Source organism: Scyliorhinus canicula, chromosome 18, assembly GCF_902713615.1.
Source record: "Scyliorhinus canicula chromosome 18, sScyCan1.1, whole genome shotgun sequence".
Classification (NCBI taxonomy): Eukaryota; Metazoa; Chordata; class Chondrichthyes; order Carcharhiniformes; family Scyliorhinidae; genus Scyliorhinus; species Scyliorhinus canicula.
Window position 1 is genome coordinate 29448344 of NC_052163.1, and position 18660 is coordinate 29467003.

Sequence of the window (18660 nt, forward strand, 5' to 3'; positions counted from 1 at the left end):
GGGCATTTTACAATTGAATTGCACTCAGAACAGATGTAGAACGAGAATAATTTATCTTTTAAACATCAATTCTTGTCAGTGGTGGTTGCAGAACACAAACTAAGTAGTTTATTGAGAGTTTCTGGAGAACTCTGGCTGATCTGTGAAAAAAAGTCAATGAATGGGGCTACTGAAATACTCCGAGGAACTAGGTTACACAACTGAACAGCAGCCAATTCATTGCCCAGTGGAGTTAAGGACAGCAGGATCCTTCATCGGTTGGTAAAGTTCCAGGATACAGCCTTGCTTCTATACTTACCGGCCTTTTCTCGCAATTCTTTATCTTCCCCATCTGTGAATATGAATGTCTAGAAAAAAGAAAAATAAGTATTAAGGGACTTCCTAGTCGTGCCTGCTGAATTACTTAGCACTACCAAAGCGAAATAATACAGACAGCTTTGTTTTTAATATTAAGAGTTAAACTCAACATCTGCTCATCTCAAGTGAACTGCAGATCAAGGACATCCTTCTCCATCAAAATAATTGATCGATCGACCTGTAAGTGGAGGTAAACCAAACCACAAATACAGGAGTCTGGATTTTACATGGGATTTTGACAGGGAACTGACAGCATTAATCTTTGAAACTGACCGCAACTTCAAGGCTGCGCGCAAGCAGAGATTAATGTGAAAATCCTGCACTTGTGGTCTGTCACTTACTCCTCCGCTGCGTGCCAAGCAGTGGATCGACCCGCCAAACAGAGCCTGGGAATCAGTTCATGTTGTGGGAACTTTTCCACTCCCATATCAGTGTCAGAGATCCCATCGAATGTTACACTTTGTCCAATCAGGTGTAATTAGGTATTTAAACAGGAATCAGGGTTATAACAGATCTGAAAAACACATCTGGCCCGACAGGATAATTTTATATTTATGGTGGTGGCATAGTTAGCACTGCTGCCTCACTGCTCAAGGGACCTGGGTTAGATTCTGGTCTTTGGGACTGTCTGTGTAGAGTTTGCACATTCTCTCCCGTGTCTGCGTGGGTTTCCTCCGGGCGCTCCGGTTTCCTCCCACAGTCCAAAGAGGTGCAGTTTAGGTAAATTGGCCATGATCAATGCGTGGGGCCATGGGGGTCGGACAGGGGAGTAGGCCTACGTAGAGGGCTTTTTTGCAGGGTCCACTGAATCTAAATGGCCTCTTTCTACACTGTAGAGATTCTTTGGACTGGTATATCAGCTTCTACCTTCATTCAATGTGCACATCCCAATCTTTATTTTGCTGCATGCACAAGTTTTAAGAAGTGATTTAATTATTATCCCTTTTCAGTGTGGCACGGTAGCGCAGTGGTTAGCACTGCTGCCTCGTGACGCCAAGGATCCTCGCTTGATCCCGGTCCCGAGTCACTGGTCAGTGTGGAGTTTGCACATTCTCCACGTATCTGCATGGGCCTTACCCCCACATCCAAAGATGTGCAGGGTAGATAGATTGGCCACGCTAAATTGCCCCTTAATTGAGAGTTTTTAAAAAAACTATTGCTTTTCTTGCTGGCGGCTGTCTGTGAGAATGCTTTAATGCAGTTGGCTGCCTGAGTGGCTTGATGACATCATTGCAGCTCCATGCTGGGATTCCCCAGTATAAAGCATTGCATCCACTGCACGGTGAGAAGAGTAAAGTTCTCACCACGGAGGTTGTTAGTCTCCAGGTGAGGCTTTTTGAGGTCAGCAGTGAGCATCCTTGTTTTGCTGCTGACTACAAAATCCAGGTGTTGTAACCTGTCAGATCCTATTGGATAGGGACAATCGGTTACCCCATGGATCTCGGGGAATATTAGCTCTCCTGATAAGGGGGGAGGGGGCAATCATTAACCTTTTTCTGTTGTATAAATAGAGCCGGCTAGTTAGGGACCGGCTAGAGAGAAGACCAGTAGCGAAGTACTGATGCTGTGTCAATACTAGTGCAAATAAAGTTAAGTTTTGTTTGAGTCACAATCTCGTGTTGGACTTTTCGTGGCCCTCACAAAACCAGGCGTATATTGTAAACTTTCTAGTCTATCTGTGGTACCCATGATTTGGTGATGCACTTGACATGGAGACTGAACTCAGGTCTGAACAGCGTATTTAATGCTCAGTGGAACTGGGGAGAGGTTTCTTTTAAAAAAATAAAGTAAATTGGACCTTTCTGTTTCATAACCAGTCTCCTTCCCTCCATTGCATCACGAGTAATAAAGGAAACACTTAAGACGTCCGCCATTTGTGAACTTTGATCTCTGGCAGTTTTATCCTTCCGTCACCAACAGAATTAATTTTGCTTTTCTTTGATTCCGCAATGACTAAAATTAACCTCAAAAATATGATACAATACGTTGCGTAAAAGCTGTGAAACATTTCAATTGGAAGGTGACGTACAGCTTTACACAACACATACCATTACTCTGGAAATATTGCAAAATTCATGGTTATAAACGACCCTTCCACAGATGAGGAACAACATTTCTCCAGCTTCCCCTCCCCCCACCCCCATTTTTCTAGGTGTTTTGTTTTATATGAAATAATGTCAAAGTTCTCAGACAAAACAAAATGGGAGGATTGAGAGGAGCAAAAATAGAATGATTTGGAACAAGCAACCACTAAAGTTCCAAGCAAATTCCTCCTTAAGAATGAATACCCTTGAAAATCTAAAGAATTGTACACATGTTATTTAAAAGCAGGTGAACAGAAATTCAGCTGTGTCTACAGTGAGGGGTTTGCCTTTGTTTAGACTGAGCTAACTTGATGCCCAATCTTAAGGGAGTTGAAGGATCTAACCATGGATCATAAACGGCTGCACATTTTTTTTTTTAAAAAGGAAAATGAACGCTTAAACCAACCCTAAACAGCAAATAATTAAAATGTAGAGCTATTAATATGTAGTCATATATCATATAGTATGTCGTACTACAAGGCTGCTCCTCGTCTCCTACTGATTTTGGCCTTAAAATTATATAACTAAAGGTTAAGGTTAGACGCATGGACTCTTCAGCACTGCACACTTGAAAAAACCCAACACGGCCGACAAGTCCTAAAGAAACATAATTCATTGTGATCAAATGCAGACACCAAAAATTATGCTCAACCGCATAGCATTTCCTCAGTACTGCACTATATATTTATCTTTTACACATTAGTATCTGTAAAAGGTCACACTCCCACAATTCTTTGCTCAGATAAATATTGTACTTGGCAACGGAAAGCAAACATCTGCATCACATGGAGCACATCCCTGCCATGTTTTCACTTGCAGTCTTAGCAGATGTAAAACTAACCACCCGCTCAGCTTCCACATGGATCACTGAACAAATGTTTACGTTAACCCGAGGATTGCCGACTTCCTTTGCATCTTAAAAGATGTACATTTGCTGCGTGGTACAGCGGCACAGGACGATTAATGCACCAATTCACAATGCCACAGAGTGGTAGGATGTGTGGGTTTTATTTACCGGGATTTGCTGACCTCAGCTGCTGTGGGATGATGCTAAGCAGGCAATCATCAGAAAAATAAATAGAAAGGGAAAGTTTTTATTTGCAAAAAAACATTTATTCATAAAATATCTACTGTTTGTCGATATACCATTTGTCAATGTCAATTATTCTTTTTTTGTCTACTATGTACGTACTGTGTACGTTCCCTTGGCCGCAGAAAAATATTGTTCACTGTACTTCGGTACATGTGACAATAAATCAAATCAAATCAAATTCAAAAGAACAAAACTGTCACAGATTCTATGAGGACCATGTGGAAACCATCACTGAACTTCCCATGGGACTGGTGGAGTATAGGCTTCCCAGATAGGTGGCAGAGGCCACCTGCCTGGAGCTGGCTATGTACTGATATTAAAGTTGGCCCAATGGCGGGGTAGGTACTGCTGCCTCACGGCACCGAGGATCGGTGTTCCATCCCAATCCCAGGTCACTGTCTGTGCGGAATTTGCACGTTCGCCCCGTGTCTGTGTGGTTCTCACCCCCACAACTCAAAAGGATATGCAGGGTAGGTGAATTGACCAAGCTAAATTGCCCCTTAACTGGAAGAAAAGAATTGGGGACTCTAAATTTATTTTAAAAATAAATAAAAAGCTGGCCCAAAGCAGGGCCTGGACAGACTAGTCCTCCCAGCAAGGACTGTACTGGGAGCGAGATGCTTCCTTACGCAGAACTTTGAATATAGATAAAACAAATCAATGTTCAATTTCCGCCTGCTTCCTCAAGTGACTAAACTGTTGGCGGAAGTATAAAGGAACTCCCGGACTCGCTCATAGAATCGCCTGACTGCCGGATGTTGCTTTTCAAGACGTAGGGTGCGATTCTCTGGAAAAATTTCTAAGTTCATTTGTGGCGCGTTTTTCAGGGAGTTTCCGGTCGGCTTTGCCGGCGAGTTCCCCACCGCTATTGAATGACACTTGATCGTTTTTCTGGGCCCTGCCTCGGGAGCACACGGGTTTCTCACCAGTAAGCCCACATTTAGAGGGCAGGATTCTCCAGTCGCATTCACTCGGCGACCGGAGAATCCTGCTCGAGGTCAATGAATTTTCCCATTGTCGCCGTCTCACCCGTGGTGTTCTTGCAGCGGGTGGTTGAGGGGGGGGGGGGGGGGGGGGGGGGGGTGGAATCAAGCCTAGAGTTTCCTTTTTAGCACTGGGGAGCTATGGACAGGAGAAAATTGGCTGGAACAAGAATCTAAATTCCTGGAGTTGATCATTAAGCAGTTGGGGTGCAGCCTGGCTTCTCACTGGATTAGCTAATCCATGAAGTTCCCTGGATCAGGAAGGAGCCTCCTTGAATATTAAACAGTCTAACATGCTGCCCTCCCTAAGCATTTCCAGCCTTTAAAAAAATATATATATACATAGGACTTTTGTACGAATGAACCCATCATTAGTTCTATGAATACACAAATTACTGTAGAATTAGTCTTTTAATCCATCACATCAACATTTTGCATTTCTAAAAATATAGTCTAGTCTGGTTTCAACTCTTCCCTTCTGGTTCAAGCTATTCTTTTGTATAAATGAATGCTCGGCACCTCTTTCTCTCAAACCGCTTGCACAGTTAGCAAGCTGCCCTGACAGAGGCTGACCAGAAAATCACATTCACCTCCATGGTTTCTTAAAAAAACCATTCAATCTTTTAAAATAAAGCTTACAACTGAGTAACCAATGAGTAGATGGGAGCCACACTGCAGGTTATCCCAAAATTGATTTTAAAAAAATAAAAGAGCAGACAAGCTTAATTGGAAAGTAGGAATGAGGAGATGAGAGGTTTCGGTTTTAAAAGCACACAGGTTGGAGGAGGAAAGGTGTGCCACCATCTGGGCCTCTTGGGATAGAATGAGTTCAAGTAGGACACCGGGTTCAATTGAGTGGAGGTATGGAGAGGAGAAAGCATTTTCCCAGATATGGGAGCAGTAATCAATTTTGTTTTTTTGCCTTCATCTAAGTTGCTAAGGAAAAATAACTTTGGGCAAAAAAGTGGTGAAACAGCTTCTGGGAGACACTGGCAGTGCCGATCGGAGGTCAGAGGAGGTAATGATGTTTATAATGTTAATAGGTGAAGCAGGACGAAGGCTGTAACCATCCAGCGAAAAGGAGAGTCAGTTTGACTTGTGTCCTTGAAATGCCCATTATTGAAGAGCACAAACGAGACAAGGCACAGCGATTCAGTCAGGGCTCTGCAAAGAGAGCTGGTCATGCAACCTGAAAGGAGCTAAAGCAATTTAGAGCTCATGTATTAGCGGGACCGGATAGGGCTGGAAGGAGATCATTGTTATGATGCAACATAGTGGGAAAGGGTGCAGAAACCTACAAAATCTCTAATTTAGAAGGAGAAATGTTTGCCCGAACTGTCAGCTAAAGATTTTAAACATCTCTACAAGTTCATGAAGCATCAGTAGGTAAGTAATCAGCTTCAGGATAAATAGATAGATAAATAAAGGCAAATAGGTACGGTGGCGATCAAAGTGGAAACCGGAAAGTCCGTGAATGTAGTTCTAGTAGAAAGTCACGCAACAGTAATTATTTAGAAAAGTGGATAATACCAGAAGCCTCTGTTTAAACCTCTGGAGATGTCAGAAGATCAATAATTTTGCAATTATTAACCACAAAAATTATGAGACAAGTAAAGCATTGATAAGGAATGTTCGCAAGGGTGATAGAAATGCTGTTATCTGGACATATAAACGTTTTTAGTAGTTTTTCCGATTAAAACCATCAAAAACACTTCTTCTTTCACCTACTAAAATCTTACTGAAACAGGTAATCCATGTTCAGCAGTCTTCACAACCGGTTTTATTTTTAATCTGAATATCTCCAGTCACTGTTTGAAATCCATTACCATAGCAACTTATCCATCTACTTTATAAAAAGGCATCTTGTATGTTTGCACTAGGTTCAATCTTGAATTCAACGCTGAATGTGCTGGAGCCCACGCAACACAGTCAGACACCACGGATTTCCCAAGCCCCCAGGCTTCATGGTGCAACCTCGTTTGTTAGATTGCCATCGCTTTCTGCCAACGGGTGTTGAAAGAAACAAAAGCGGATGAAACAACAATGAACCCTTTCTTTCCCAGAAAGTGCACGTTCCTTTTCCGGTCGATACGGAATTAGGAATCCAAAGCATTGGAGTCAGAAAAATCATATTTAACAAGGCCTGTCGTTACTGTATCAAACTAGAAGTGCTGCCAATTATGGACCAACATTGGATCAAGTGATTCAAATAACCCAGCTGCAGCTCATACTCAATGACTGACTTGTGATACAGAGTTTGGGATGAATATTTAGCTGAAGTACAGTTGAATATTACCTCTTTTTTTTTTTAAAAAGAAAGAAATGGCCATTGAACAATTTATTGTATGAAGATGCAATGGTATTAGTGTACATAGGGGAATGTGCTTAAAGTTGGATTGTTGTTCGCTTTTAGGTATCCCCGGGGACTGTCACTTTTGGTGGATCTGGAGGACCATTTGGAAGACAGAAACGTACTATCCCAAAGATATTCCCAAAGATATTTTATTCCTGCAGCATATCTGACTGAGAAATGTTGTGAACTCTTCGCTCGAGAAAATATCATTAATGGACAGTCTGGCACAGGCACAACTTGACAGGCACATTCTGCCCCCCCCCCCCCACCCCACCAAAATCAGATTTGCCAATTTTAAACTGTAATTAATACTACTTCAAATCAGTTAAACAAATTAAATGGTTTTCAAATTCTATTTTATGTACCAGAGTTCCAAACAAATTGTTAATGTCAGTTCAGGCAAAACAGCCCTTGCTCGTTAACTAAGATCTGTCTGCCGACATACTGAACTACTCCCCACCCTTAAAGCTCGAAAGGATGGCTATCTCATCCCTATGAACTGAAAAACACAGGATGGACTGGAAAACTGAAAGCACAGGAGGTGAGAAACATCCATTCTTTTAGAAAGCAATCACGAGGCAGGAATCTCTTTCGGTGGTTCAGGTGATGTTGTGCACTGTGAGCTAGTTTAACCAAAATCAAGCCCATCCATACGCATCGAAAGGAGATTACAGCCTGGGGTCAGTTTGCCTATCAAGAAACACAAGAAATAGAACCTGGTTGGTGATTCAGCAGGGGTGAATAAGGCGTTTAGGGATTTCTACAGCAGGCTGTACAGGTTGGAACCCCCTACGGGGCCGGAGGGGATGAGGCACTTCTTGGAGGGGCTGAATTTCCCGAAGATGGATGGGGAGTGGGTAGAAGGGCTGGGGGCCCCAATCGGGCTGGAAGAGATAGTGGAGGGTCTGAAGGCCATGCAGGCGGGTAAGGCCCCGAGTCCGGACGGGTACCCAGTGGAGTTTTATAAAACGTTCTCGGGGATATTGGGGCCGGTGTTGTTGAGGATGTTCAATGAGGCAAGGGAAAGAGGGGTGTTGCCCCCGACGATGTCACAGGCAACGATTTCACTGATTCTTAAGCGGGACAAGAACCCGGAGCTGTGTGAGTCCTACAGGCCGATATCCCTGTTGAATGTACATGCCAAGTTGATGGTCAAAATCCTCCAGAAATGAGGACTGTGTTCCGGACGTTATTGGGGAGGACCAGACGGTGTATGTTCAGGGCAGGCAGTTGGTGGCCAATGTAAGAAGGCTGTTAAATGTGATCATGATGCCCCCGGAAGGTAGGGAGGTTGAGGTAGTGATCGCAATGGATGCAGAAACGGCTTTTGATCGGGTAGAATGGGATTATCTGTGGGAGGTACTGGGACGGTTCGGATTCGGGCGGGGCTTTATTGACTGGGTCAGGTTACTGTATCCGGCTCCTATGGCAAGTGTACGGACGAATAGGACAACATTGGACTATTTTAGACTGCACCGGGGGACGAGGCAGGGGTGCCCCATCTCTCCAGTGTTGTTGGCACTGGCTATAGAGCCGTTGGCAATTTCTCGGAGAGCTTCTGTACGTTTCGGACCCAATAGCGGGGATGGAAGAAATCATGAGGACTCTCGGGGAATTTGGCCGGTTTTCGGGGTATAAGCTTAATCTGGGAAAGAGTGAGATGTTTGTGGTCCAGGCGAGGGGACAGGAGAGGCGACTGGGAGAGCTGCCGTTTAGGTTAGTAGAGGGAAGCTTTTAGGTACCGAGGGATCTAAGTGGCGCGGGAATGGGACCGGCTGCATAAATTGAATCTGGCCCGGCTGGTGGACCAAATGAAGGACGATTTTCAGAGATGGGACGTGCTTCCGTTTTCTCTGGCTGGGAGGGTGCAAACGGTGAAGATGACGGTCCTCCCGAGATTCCTATTTGTATTTCAGTGTCTCCCCATCTTTATTCTGCGGTCCTTTTGTAAGCGGGTCAACAAAGTGACCACTGGTCTTGTTTGGGCGGGCAAGACCCCGCGGGTAAGGAAGGTAATACTTGAGTGGAGTCGGGGAGAGGGCGGGCTGGCGCTGCCAAATTTTAGCAACTATTACTGGGCGGTGAATATAGCCATGATCAGGAAGTGGGTGGTGGGGGAGGGGTCGGCATGGGTGCGTATGGAGGTGGTATGATGCAAGGGCACCAGTTTGGGGGCGTTGGTAACTGCGCCTCTGTCGTTCCCGCCGGCACGGTACCCCACCAGTCCAGTGGTGGCGGCCCTGAGAGTTTGGGGCCAGTGGATGCGGCATATGGGAGCAGTAGGAGCATCGGTCTGGGCCCCAATATGTGATAATCACCGATTTTCCCCGGGGAGTATGGAGGGGGGTCCTGGTTATGGTGGAGAGCGGGGATTGAGAGGACAGGGGATATGTTCATAGAGGGGAACTTTCCGAGTATGAGAGCGTTGGAGGAAAAGTTTGGGTTGGCAAGGGGAAACAAATTCAGGTATCTGCAGGTGAGGGACTTCCTTCATAAACAGGTGTCAACCTTCCCGCTCCTACCACTAAGGGGGATTCAGGACAGGGTAGTTTCCAGAGGGTGGATAGGACCAAGGAGTGTCTCGGACATTTATAAGGAGCTTATGGGGTCGGAGGAGACGCAGACCTAGGAGCTGAAGTGCAAGTGGGAGGAGGAGCTGGGAGGTGAGATAGAGGATGGACTATAGGCGGACACGTTGAGTAGTCAACACGTCCGCAACATGTGCCAGGCTCAGCCTGATACAATTTAAAGTTGTTCACCAGGCTCACATGATAGTGGCCCGGATGAGCAGATTCTTTGGGGTGGAGGACAGGTGCACAAAATGTGCGGGAGGACCAGCGAACCATGTCCACGTTTCGGACATGTCCAAAGCTTAGGGGATTTTGGCAGCGGTTTGCAGATGTCATGTCCACGGTGTTAAAAACAAGGGTGGCGCTGAGTCCAGAGGTGGCGATTTTCAGGGTGTTGGAAGACCCAGGATTCCGGGAGACTAAAGAGGCAGATGTTCTGGCCTTTGCTTCCCTGGTAGCCCGGAGAAGTTTAGGGGTCAATAAGGGAGGGACCTGTACAAGAGGTAAATGAATTTTGCACTATGTTTATGGTTTCATGTATATTGTTTATTTTGTTGTTGTTACTATACCAAAAATACCTCAATTAAATGTTTGTTAAAAAATAAAAAGAAACACAAGAAATAGGAGCAAGAGTAGGCCATATGGCCCATTGATCCCATTCTGCCATTGAATACGATTATAGTTCATCTTGGGCTTCAACTCCCATTTTCCTGTCCATTCCCATATATCCCTCGATTACAAGGAGGCACAGGTTCAAGGTGAGAAGGGGAATGTTTAAGGGAGATGTGCGGGGTAGGTTTTTCACGCAGAGTGGTTGGTGCCTGGAAAGCGCTGTCAGAAGATGTGGTGGAAGCAGGCACATTAGCAACATTTAAGAGGCATCTGGATGGATACAATAATAGGGAGAAAATAGAGGGATACGGACAGAGTACGGGCAGACGGTTAGTTAGGACTTGATCAGCCCGGGCTTGGTAGGCCAAAGGGCTTGTTCCTGTGCTGTACTTTTCTTTGCTCTTTGATTCCCTGAGACACCAAAACTCTTCCCAGCAAATAGTCCAGTTCACAAAAAAATATTGGATTGGTGAGCAGATAAGTATTCAGTTTTTACTTGCCAATAGTGGCCATTGTGGCAATCATAACTCGTCATGCAGCTCTGATATGATGTTTTCCTCACCAATAATCGCCGATGTGGTGAGGTACCAGAGAGAACTGCAGGCTCCTGTGGTTGCCCCGAGGACAGAAGAAAATCGACAGAAAAGAAAAACATCTCCCAGGAGTCATTCTTAAGAGAGTCTGGCGTGCAGCCTAGATTCTGACTGGATTGGCCATTCCAAAAATCATTCCCCGAGTCAGAAAACAATCTCCTTGAATACTGTATATCCTAACAATGTTGACTAAAGGAGGCAGGTTATTTGAAGTATTGCCCAGTGAGAATTCTAAGATATTGGCATGTTTCTTTTTCTTTTTATTTCTAACTTCTACCGTTTAAATTTCACCCATGTGAGCAAAATACACTGGCCACTTGTCATGCTGTTAACGCACTCACGCACACACAGTACCGGGTTATTTGAGGCCTTGTTAAAAGTAGCTTTTAATAGTCCTGATATTTCAGCTAAATAACCGAGAAGAACATGCAAAAGAAATGCTTTGAGGGAAATGCCCAAGTTCATTGTTGAGCCAGTTCAAACATCTCCACAGCTCAGTACAATAAAAGTCTATTTTTCCCCCTCCCGCAGCCAGATTTGTACTGGACAAAGAAGCACTCATAAGCTACTGAAAGACAGGCAGAGCTGCTGTACCCCAGCCAGGGCAATTCATAAGACAGCAGCACAATAAACAGTTACGTGGGATAGCTTAGAAAACCAGTGAAAAAATTCAACGAATCGTTTTGGGGATAATTTCCTTTTGCTATTTCATACATGTGTGTTACTATTTGGACAGTTTAAAAATTTGCCTGGTCCCCATTTCAGAATCTTTGCAGGTCCTGACACCCCTCTTTGGACAGGTACTCAGAGAAATTGCAGGCCACGTTCACTCAGCCCACCTGCAAGGTGTGCAATACTTTAAAAATTGCAGAGGCCAGGGCGGCACGGTGGCGCAGTGGGTTAGCACACAGTCTCCCGGCACCCAGGTCCCAGGTTCGATCCCGGCTCTGGGTCATTGTCCGTGTGGAGTTTGCACATTATCCCCGTTTGAGTGGGTTTCGCCCCCACAACCCAAAAAAGATGTGCAAGGTAGGTGGATTGAACACACTAAATTGCCCCTGAATGGGAAAAAATTAATTGGGTACTCTAAATTTAAAAGAAAAAAAAAATTGCACAGGCCACAATCTCAGTGCACAGGATCTTCAGGCACAACTGCAACATTGTGAGGTTCTATCACTATAGGCCTTGTTAGCTGGTGACAAGCCAGAAGGTGCGGCCGACTGTGCAACATGTACTACAGACCATTGATGGAAGATGCTAGTAACCTGTTCACCATTGGACAGGAATGTTATGTAACACAGTTAAGACTTACGCGAGGCACAGTATCTTTAAAAATGGACTCATCACAACCCAAATGCATATTAAATGTAAATATATTTTCCCAATATCCATTCTGAAAGCTATTGGGTTGGTAAAAAATGTAAAAGACTAATGGAATGTGAACCTTCCTCTCAGTAGGGCTTGAACACAAAGGAGTGGAAGTTATGCTGCACTTGTGAAAAGCTCTGTTTAGAACATATTTGCTGTACTGTATCCAGCTCCGGGCAGCACATCAGGAGATCAATACTGGACTTGCAGGGAATGCAGCACAGATCCGTAAGAGTTAAACTAGGAGGACAGGTTGAATGTTTATTCAATTTGTATTCCTTTCTATAGAAGGCCAAGAAATAATCTAATTGAAATGTTAAAGTTGATCAAAGGAGTTGATAGGTTATATGGAAACTATTACCGCTGGTTGGTCAGTCCAGAGCCAGGAGGTATAACCTTAAAATGAACACCAGGCTGTGCAGGAGTGATGCCAACAAGCAACTCTTCATGTAAAAGAGTTAGTGAAAATCCGGTACCCTCTCCCTCAAACAATGAGAGGGCTGGACAGAGTCGCGAGGGGAGAAACTGTTCCTGCTCGTGAAAGGAACAAGAACGAGAGGGCACAGATGTAAAGATGATTTTGCAAAAATAAGCAAATGTGATGCGAGAAAAAACTTCTTCACACAAGAAGTGGTTCAGGTCCTGACTGCACAAGGGCAGCACGGTGGCGCAGTGGTAGCACTGCAGCCTCACGGCGCCGAGGTCCCAGGTTTGATCCCGGCTCTGGGTCACTGTCCGTGTGGAGTTTGCACATTCTCCCCGTGTCTGCGTGGGTTTCGCCCTGTAGCCACCTGGGTTGGCCACTTCCCGACTTTAAAATTGAGATCCGCTAAGAATGCAGGGAGAAATGGCCAAACGCATGAAAACAAGTAGGTGCAAAATCTCCTGTATATTACAACTTGCAGAAACCTAGACAGCACTGAAACTAACAACCATCTACATATTGATGAGCGATCCCCGGGAACAATTGGAAACATTTAAGATAAATCGAGGCCAAGCCAGACTCCCCGGCACCAGGTACGGGGTTCGCCCAAAAAGGCACGAAGCCCCTGGGGACTATAAAATAGAGTCCCCAAGTTCAGTTAGATCTTCTTGGCACTTAGCTCTCAGCGAGGAGAGACCAGCCTAACAGCTTCTTGGCAGCTCTCAAAGAACTCGACCGTGACTCTCAACTCGGAGAGACTTGCCTAGCAGCTGCACCAACCAAGTGTCCAGTCAACGCACGCTACGAGATAGGCACTCCTAACCATTAGTCCATACCAGCAGGAAGTCTGCAGACTCAGAAGCAAACGAAAGGCCATTTGTTCCCCTGACCTGGTGGGTCAGTTCCAAAGCTAAGTATTGGCCTTTTAGTGTTAGAATTAGTCTAGTGAGTAGTATTTTATGCATGAGTAGCGATTGGCTGTGTATATAATAAATGTGTTTTCATTTGAACCTTATTAACTGGTGTGTTGAGTTATTGATCAGCACTTGAACTTGAACCTCGTGGTGGTATCAGATACCTGGCGACTCTAGAGCAAAGGTTATAAAACAGAACAATTAAGTGTAAAGTACACTTAACACAACGAGCAACAGCCCCCACAACCCAAAAAGATGTGCAGGCTGGGTGGATTGGCCACGCTAAATTGCCCCTTAATTGGAAAAATGAATTGGGTACTCTAAATTTATTTAAAACAAGGTCTGGACTGCATTGCCTGGAAGTCTGGTAGAGGTAGGTTCATCCAGGAAATCGAGACAGCATTCGATGATTACGTGATTGGAACAGGGTGCAGGGGTACGGGTGAAAAGGTAGGGGAATGGATGCTCGTTTGGAGGGCCGGTGCAGACATGGTGGGCCAAATGGCCTCCTTTAACACCGTAACAATTCCGTGATTCTAGGTCAGCTGAAGGATTCAGGGCAGAGATTGATACATTCATGTGAGACAAAAGTATTAAGAAATATGGAGCAAATGCAGGAAAATGGAGTTGAGGTCCGGATTTAACTGAATGGAGGAGCAGGCTCCAGGAACTGAATAGTGTAGCCACCTGGGTTAGCCACTTCCTGACTTAAAATGGAGATTAGCTGAGAACGCAGGGAAAAATGGACAGTCTCAGAAAAACAAGCAGTTTGCAGAGTTTTCCTGTGTATTCGATTTGCAGAAGGCAGACAGCACTGAAACCGGCAGTAATCTACATATTAATGAGCGATTCCTAGGCTAATAGAAACAGTTAGAGATGACCGAGGTAAAACCAGATTCCTTGACGCCAGCAGGAGTCCAAAACAAAAGAAGCCAACGAACACTTAAGGAACCGCCCAGCGATCAGGGAACAGCCCCAGTATTGAGGAAATCAAATCCATTGATTGGGAACATGATCTAATCAATTGGAGCCAGGTACGGGGTCCGCCCAAAAGGGCGTGAAGCCCCTGGGGACTATAAAATAGAGTCCCCAAGTTCAACTCGTCCTTCTTGGCAGGGTCTCCCAGCAGCTCGAAACAATCCTTGACAGAGACCTGCCTAGCAGCTGCACCAACAAGTAAGTGTCCAGTCAACACACGCTACGAGATAGGCGCTCCTAACCCTTAGTCCATACCAGCTGGAAGCCTGCAGACTCGGGATCGAACGAGAGGCCATTGTTCCCTGACCCAGTGGGTTCCTTTTCCAAAAGCTAAGTATTGGCCTTTAGTGGTAGAAGTAGTCTAGGTTTGTAGTATTTATGCATGAGTAGTGATTGACTGTGTATACAATAAATGTGTTTTGATTTGAACCTTACTAACTGGTGTATTGAGTTATTGATCAGCACTTGAACTTGAACCTCGTGGTGGTATCATAAAGATACCTGGCGACTCTAGAGCAAGGTTATAAAACAGAGCCAATTGAGTGTAAAGCACACTCACCAAAACGAGCAACAATAGCCTCCTCCCGTTTCCAGATGAATTGTGAAGGAAACGTTGATCAAGGAAAACAATCCAAGCTGGAGCGTAATTGACTCCCTCATCGATCGAAAATCTGTCTAACTCTGCCTTGAAGAAATTCAATGACCCAGTCTCTACTGCTTTCTGGGGAAGAGATCGTATAGACCAACGACCCTCTGAGAGAAAAGATTTGTCCTCATCTCCAGGGGGAGACCTCTTATTCCCCCACAAGAGGAAACATCTTCCCATTATTTACCCTGTCTAGTCCCTTCAGGATCTTCTATGTTTCAATAAGATGGGCCAAAGGGCCTCTTTCCATGCTGTAAAACTCTAAGGTCAAAGATCACCTCTCATTCTTCTAAACTTCAATGAATACAGGCCAACCTTTCTTCATAAAATAGGTTCTTCTCAGGATAGTCGTTACTACATTTGAAACATCTGCGGACAGATCATTCTAAACTAGAATCCTTTTTCTTTAAATTTAGAGTAACCAATTATTTTTTTCCCAATTAAGGGGCAATTTAGCGTGGCCAATCCACCTACCCTGCACATCTTTTTTTTTTAAATTTAGAGTAACCAATTATTTTTTTCCCAATTAAGGGGCAATTTAGCGTGGCCAATCCACCTACCCTGCACATCTTTTTTTTTAAATTTAGAGTACCCAATTATTTTTGCCCATTAAGAGGCAATTTAATGTGGCCAATCCACGTAGCCTGCACATCTTTGGGTTGTGGGGGTGAAACCCACACAGACATGGGGAGAATGTGCAAACTCCACACAGACAGTGACCCAGGGCCGGAATTTGAACCCAGGTCCTCAGCGCCATAGACAGCAATGCTAACCACTGCGCCACCCACCCTGCAAATCTTTGGATTTTGCAAACACGGGGAGAATGTGCAAACTCCACACAGTGACCCAGGGCCCAAGGTACCGGCAACTCGGGCAGTCGCCCGGGGCGCCATGTGCTAGGGGGCGCCAGAGACTCGGGTCCCGCGCATGCGCAGTTGGGCCAGTGCCAACCAGCGCATGCGCGGTGGCCGCCCCCCCCCCCCCTCCGTCCGCCGCCCCCAGCCCCCCCCCCCCCCGGCCTCGGGTCCCTCCCCCTCGGGCCCCCCCCCCCCCCCCCCCGCCCGAAGGGCGCCAAAGTTCAGCTTGCCCGGGGCGCCAGCAACCCTAGGGCCGGCGCTGCCAGGATCAAACCCGGGCCCTCAGCTCCGTGAGGCAGCAGTGCTAACCACTGCGACACTATGCCGTCCTCTATACTAGAATTTTTTAATGTTCTCCTCTTTGGAATTGGATTTAAAAAGTCTTGTGCACCAAAAGCACTTGGGGCCCTGCCTCACAATTGCAAAAGCCCCATCAGATTTAAATGTTGGCAGTGACGCAAGCTGACTGAATAGGCGAAGCTTGGGTAGATTTTTCTTTAAAAAATAAACCCTGCCAATAGTATTCTGTAATTAGCCAAAAGTAGTGGTCGGGTATGGTTATACCCCAACTGAATTCTCATTCCCTTCTTGCAGAGAAGCAGCTGTTTTACCTCCGGTCCCGGAGATGTGCAGAGCATCAAGGATGAGAATTCATGCCATGTCTGTCTGTGATACAGTGTGCCAAACTGCTGTACCTCTGGCCTACATACAGTTCAAAGTTCCTACAGGCAAAGCACTTAAGTAGATGATTAAAAGCAATATAATTGGCAGAAATCCTTGTTTACCGCAGTCACTGCTGGTTTAGAGATCCTGGAAGTGGGGTTTTGATGTTGAAGTAAGCTCGGGGAGCCCAGTGGCGGAGGAGTGGGTTAATAGTATTTGGCATATACCATCTACTGAAAAGAGATTTCCCAGTATCAGCCTATTATTTCCCTGCTGTACAAATGAGTCAGATGTAAATATGATGCCAAGAGAGGAAGCAGCGCCTTTCAAAAATTGATTCAATTCTCAGCAGAGAAGAGGGCCATTTGGCCCTTGCATTAAATTGCTTGATTTCTGGCCGATCTCCAATGCATGGCACATAATGGCGAGTACTCACTCTTCAACTGCAGCTGTACTTTCGACGCTCAATTCCCTCTTTTTACCCCATATTCTTTAAATTCTCCCTTTTCAGGTATTCTTTTTCCCCAATGCGCTTTTGGATGAAGTTATAGTCATGGCCTCAATAACCGCTTGTGCGAAGAATTCCATGATTTTTACATGTGGACCTTTACAACAGTCCAGTAGCTCCACAGCCTATTTTCTGTTCTGACAGCGGTGGGCATGGAACTCACCGCCTACGTTGGTGATTGAGGAGGAAATGCTCAACACATCTTAAAGGTATCTGGATCTGCATCTGAAGTGTCGTTACCTGCAAGGCTACAGATCTGACTGGTGGTCAGAACCTGAGGCTCACCGCACTTCAGGCCAGGGCAAGGTTGAGAAAGCCTTCATGAATAACCTCAGCTGGTACGGGAATTGAACCCACGCTGTTGGCACCGCTCCACATCACAAACCAGCCGTCAAGTCAACTGAGCTAAACTAACTCCATGTGACTATTAACTTCATCCCAAATTATCATTTCTAGCAGCTTGTCTACTACCAGGTTAAACTGACTGACCTCTAGTTGCTGGGCTTATCTCTACACCCTCACCAGAACCGGAGATTCGGCGGGGGCGGGAATCGCTCCATGCCGGTCGGCATGCCAATGGGCCGAAGTCCCACCGCTGTCATGCCTCTCCCGCCGCCGTGGATCAAACCACCTACCTTACCGGTGGGAGCAGGCGGCGCGGGCGGGCTCCGGGGTCCTGGGAGGGGGGGCCATCTGGCCCCGGGGGGTGCCCCCATAGTGGCCTGGCCCGTGATCGAGGCCCACCAATCGGCGGGCAGGCCTATGCCGCGGGGGTACTCTTTTCCTTCCGCCTTAGCCATAGTCTTCACCATGGCGGAGGCGGAAGTGGCCCCCTCCCCTGCGCATGCGCGGGGATGACATCAGCATCCGCCGACGCTCCACCGCATGCGAGGACTTCCGCCGGCTGGCGAAGTCCCTTCGGCCCCGGCTGGCATGGCGCCAAAGGCCGTCCACGCCAGCTGGCGGAGCGCCAACCACTCTGGCGCGGGCCTAGCCCCTCAATGTTAGGGCTTGGCCCCTGAAGGTGCGGAGACTTCCGCACCTTTGGGGCGGCCCGACGCCGGAGTGGTTCACGCCACTCCATCACGCCGGGACCCCCCACCCCGCCGGGTAGGGGAGAAACCCGGCCCAGGTCTGTACTCTTCTCCACGTCAATGGAATTTTCATTCACACTCCCTCTTGGCCTTCCAATTTCCTTTTTGCTTTACTTTTACCTTTTACAATTCCTGTAGTTTCCCTCTATATTATCTCCCACTTAATTATTGCAAGCTTTTAAATATTTGTTTCTTGCTCTAACATCTCTATTGATCTGCAAACCACCCCCACCCCTGCCTTTTACTCTTCGACAGAAGGTATTTAACCTATGCCTGCCTACATTGTATTTAAATATCTCCCACTCCTGGTCCATTGTTGGATTTGCCACTTTTACCAAGCAGTTAACCTGGGTTAGGTTAGCTTTCATCCCAATAAAATTGGCTACTTTATTTTGGATTTCTTTACATTTTCAATATGAATCCAATTAAGTTATTGTGGTAGGGAGGTGGATAATATTCAGGAGGTCTTAATCAAGTCTTCATAGTCTGAAGTAGGTTAACTGTATATATATTTACTATAAGGATTATATACATATATACAGTAAAAGTTTCAGGCTAGGTGA

General features: G+C 45.9%; 1 protein-coding gene across 2 annotated transcripts in view; it reads right to left on the reverse strand.

The window, feature by feature from the left end:
- The window catches only part of rfng (RFNG O-fucosylpeptide 3-beta-N-acetylglucosaminyltransferase), a 51745-nt gene that overhangs the window by 24161 nt on the left and 8924 nt on the right, over positions 1–18660 (reverse strand). For both annotated transcript variants that reach the window (XM_038776952.1, XM_038776951.1), the window contains exon 2: positions 299–347. In XM_038776952.1, coding sequence (XP_038632880.1) covers positions 299–347 — 49 coding nt within the window. The remainder of the gene's footprint in view (positions 1–298; positions 348–18660) is intronic.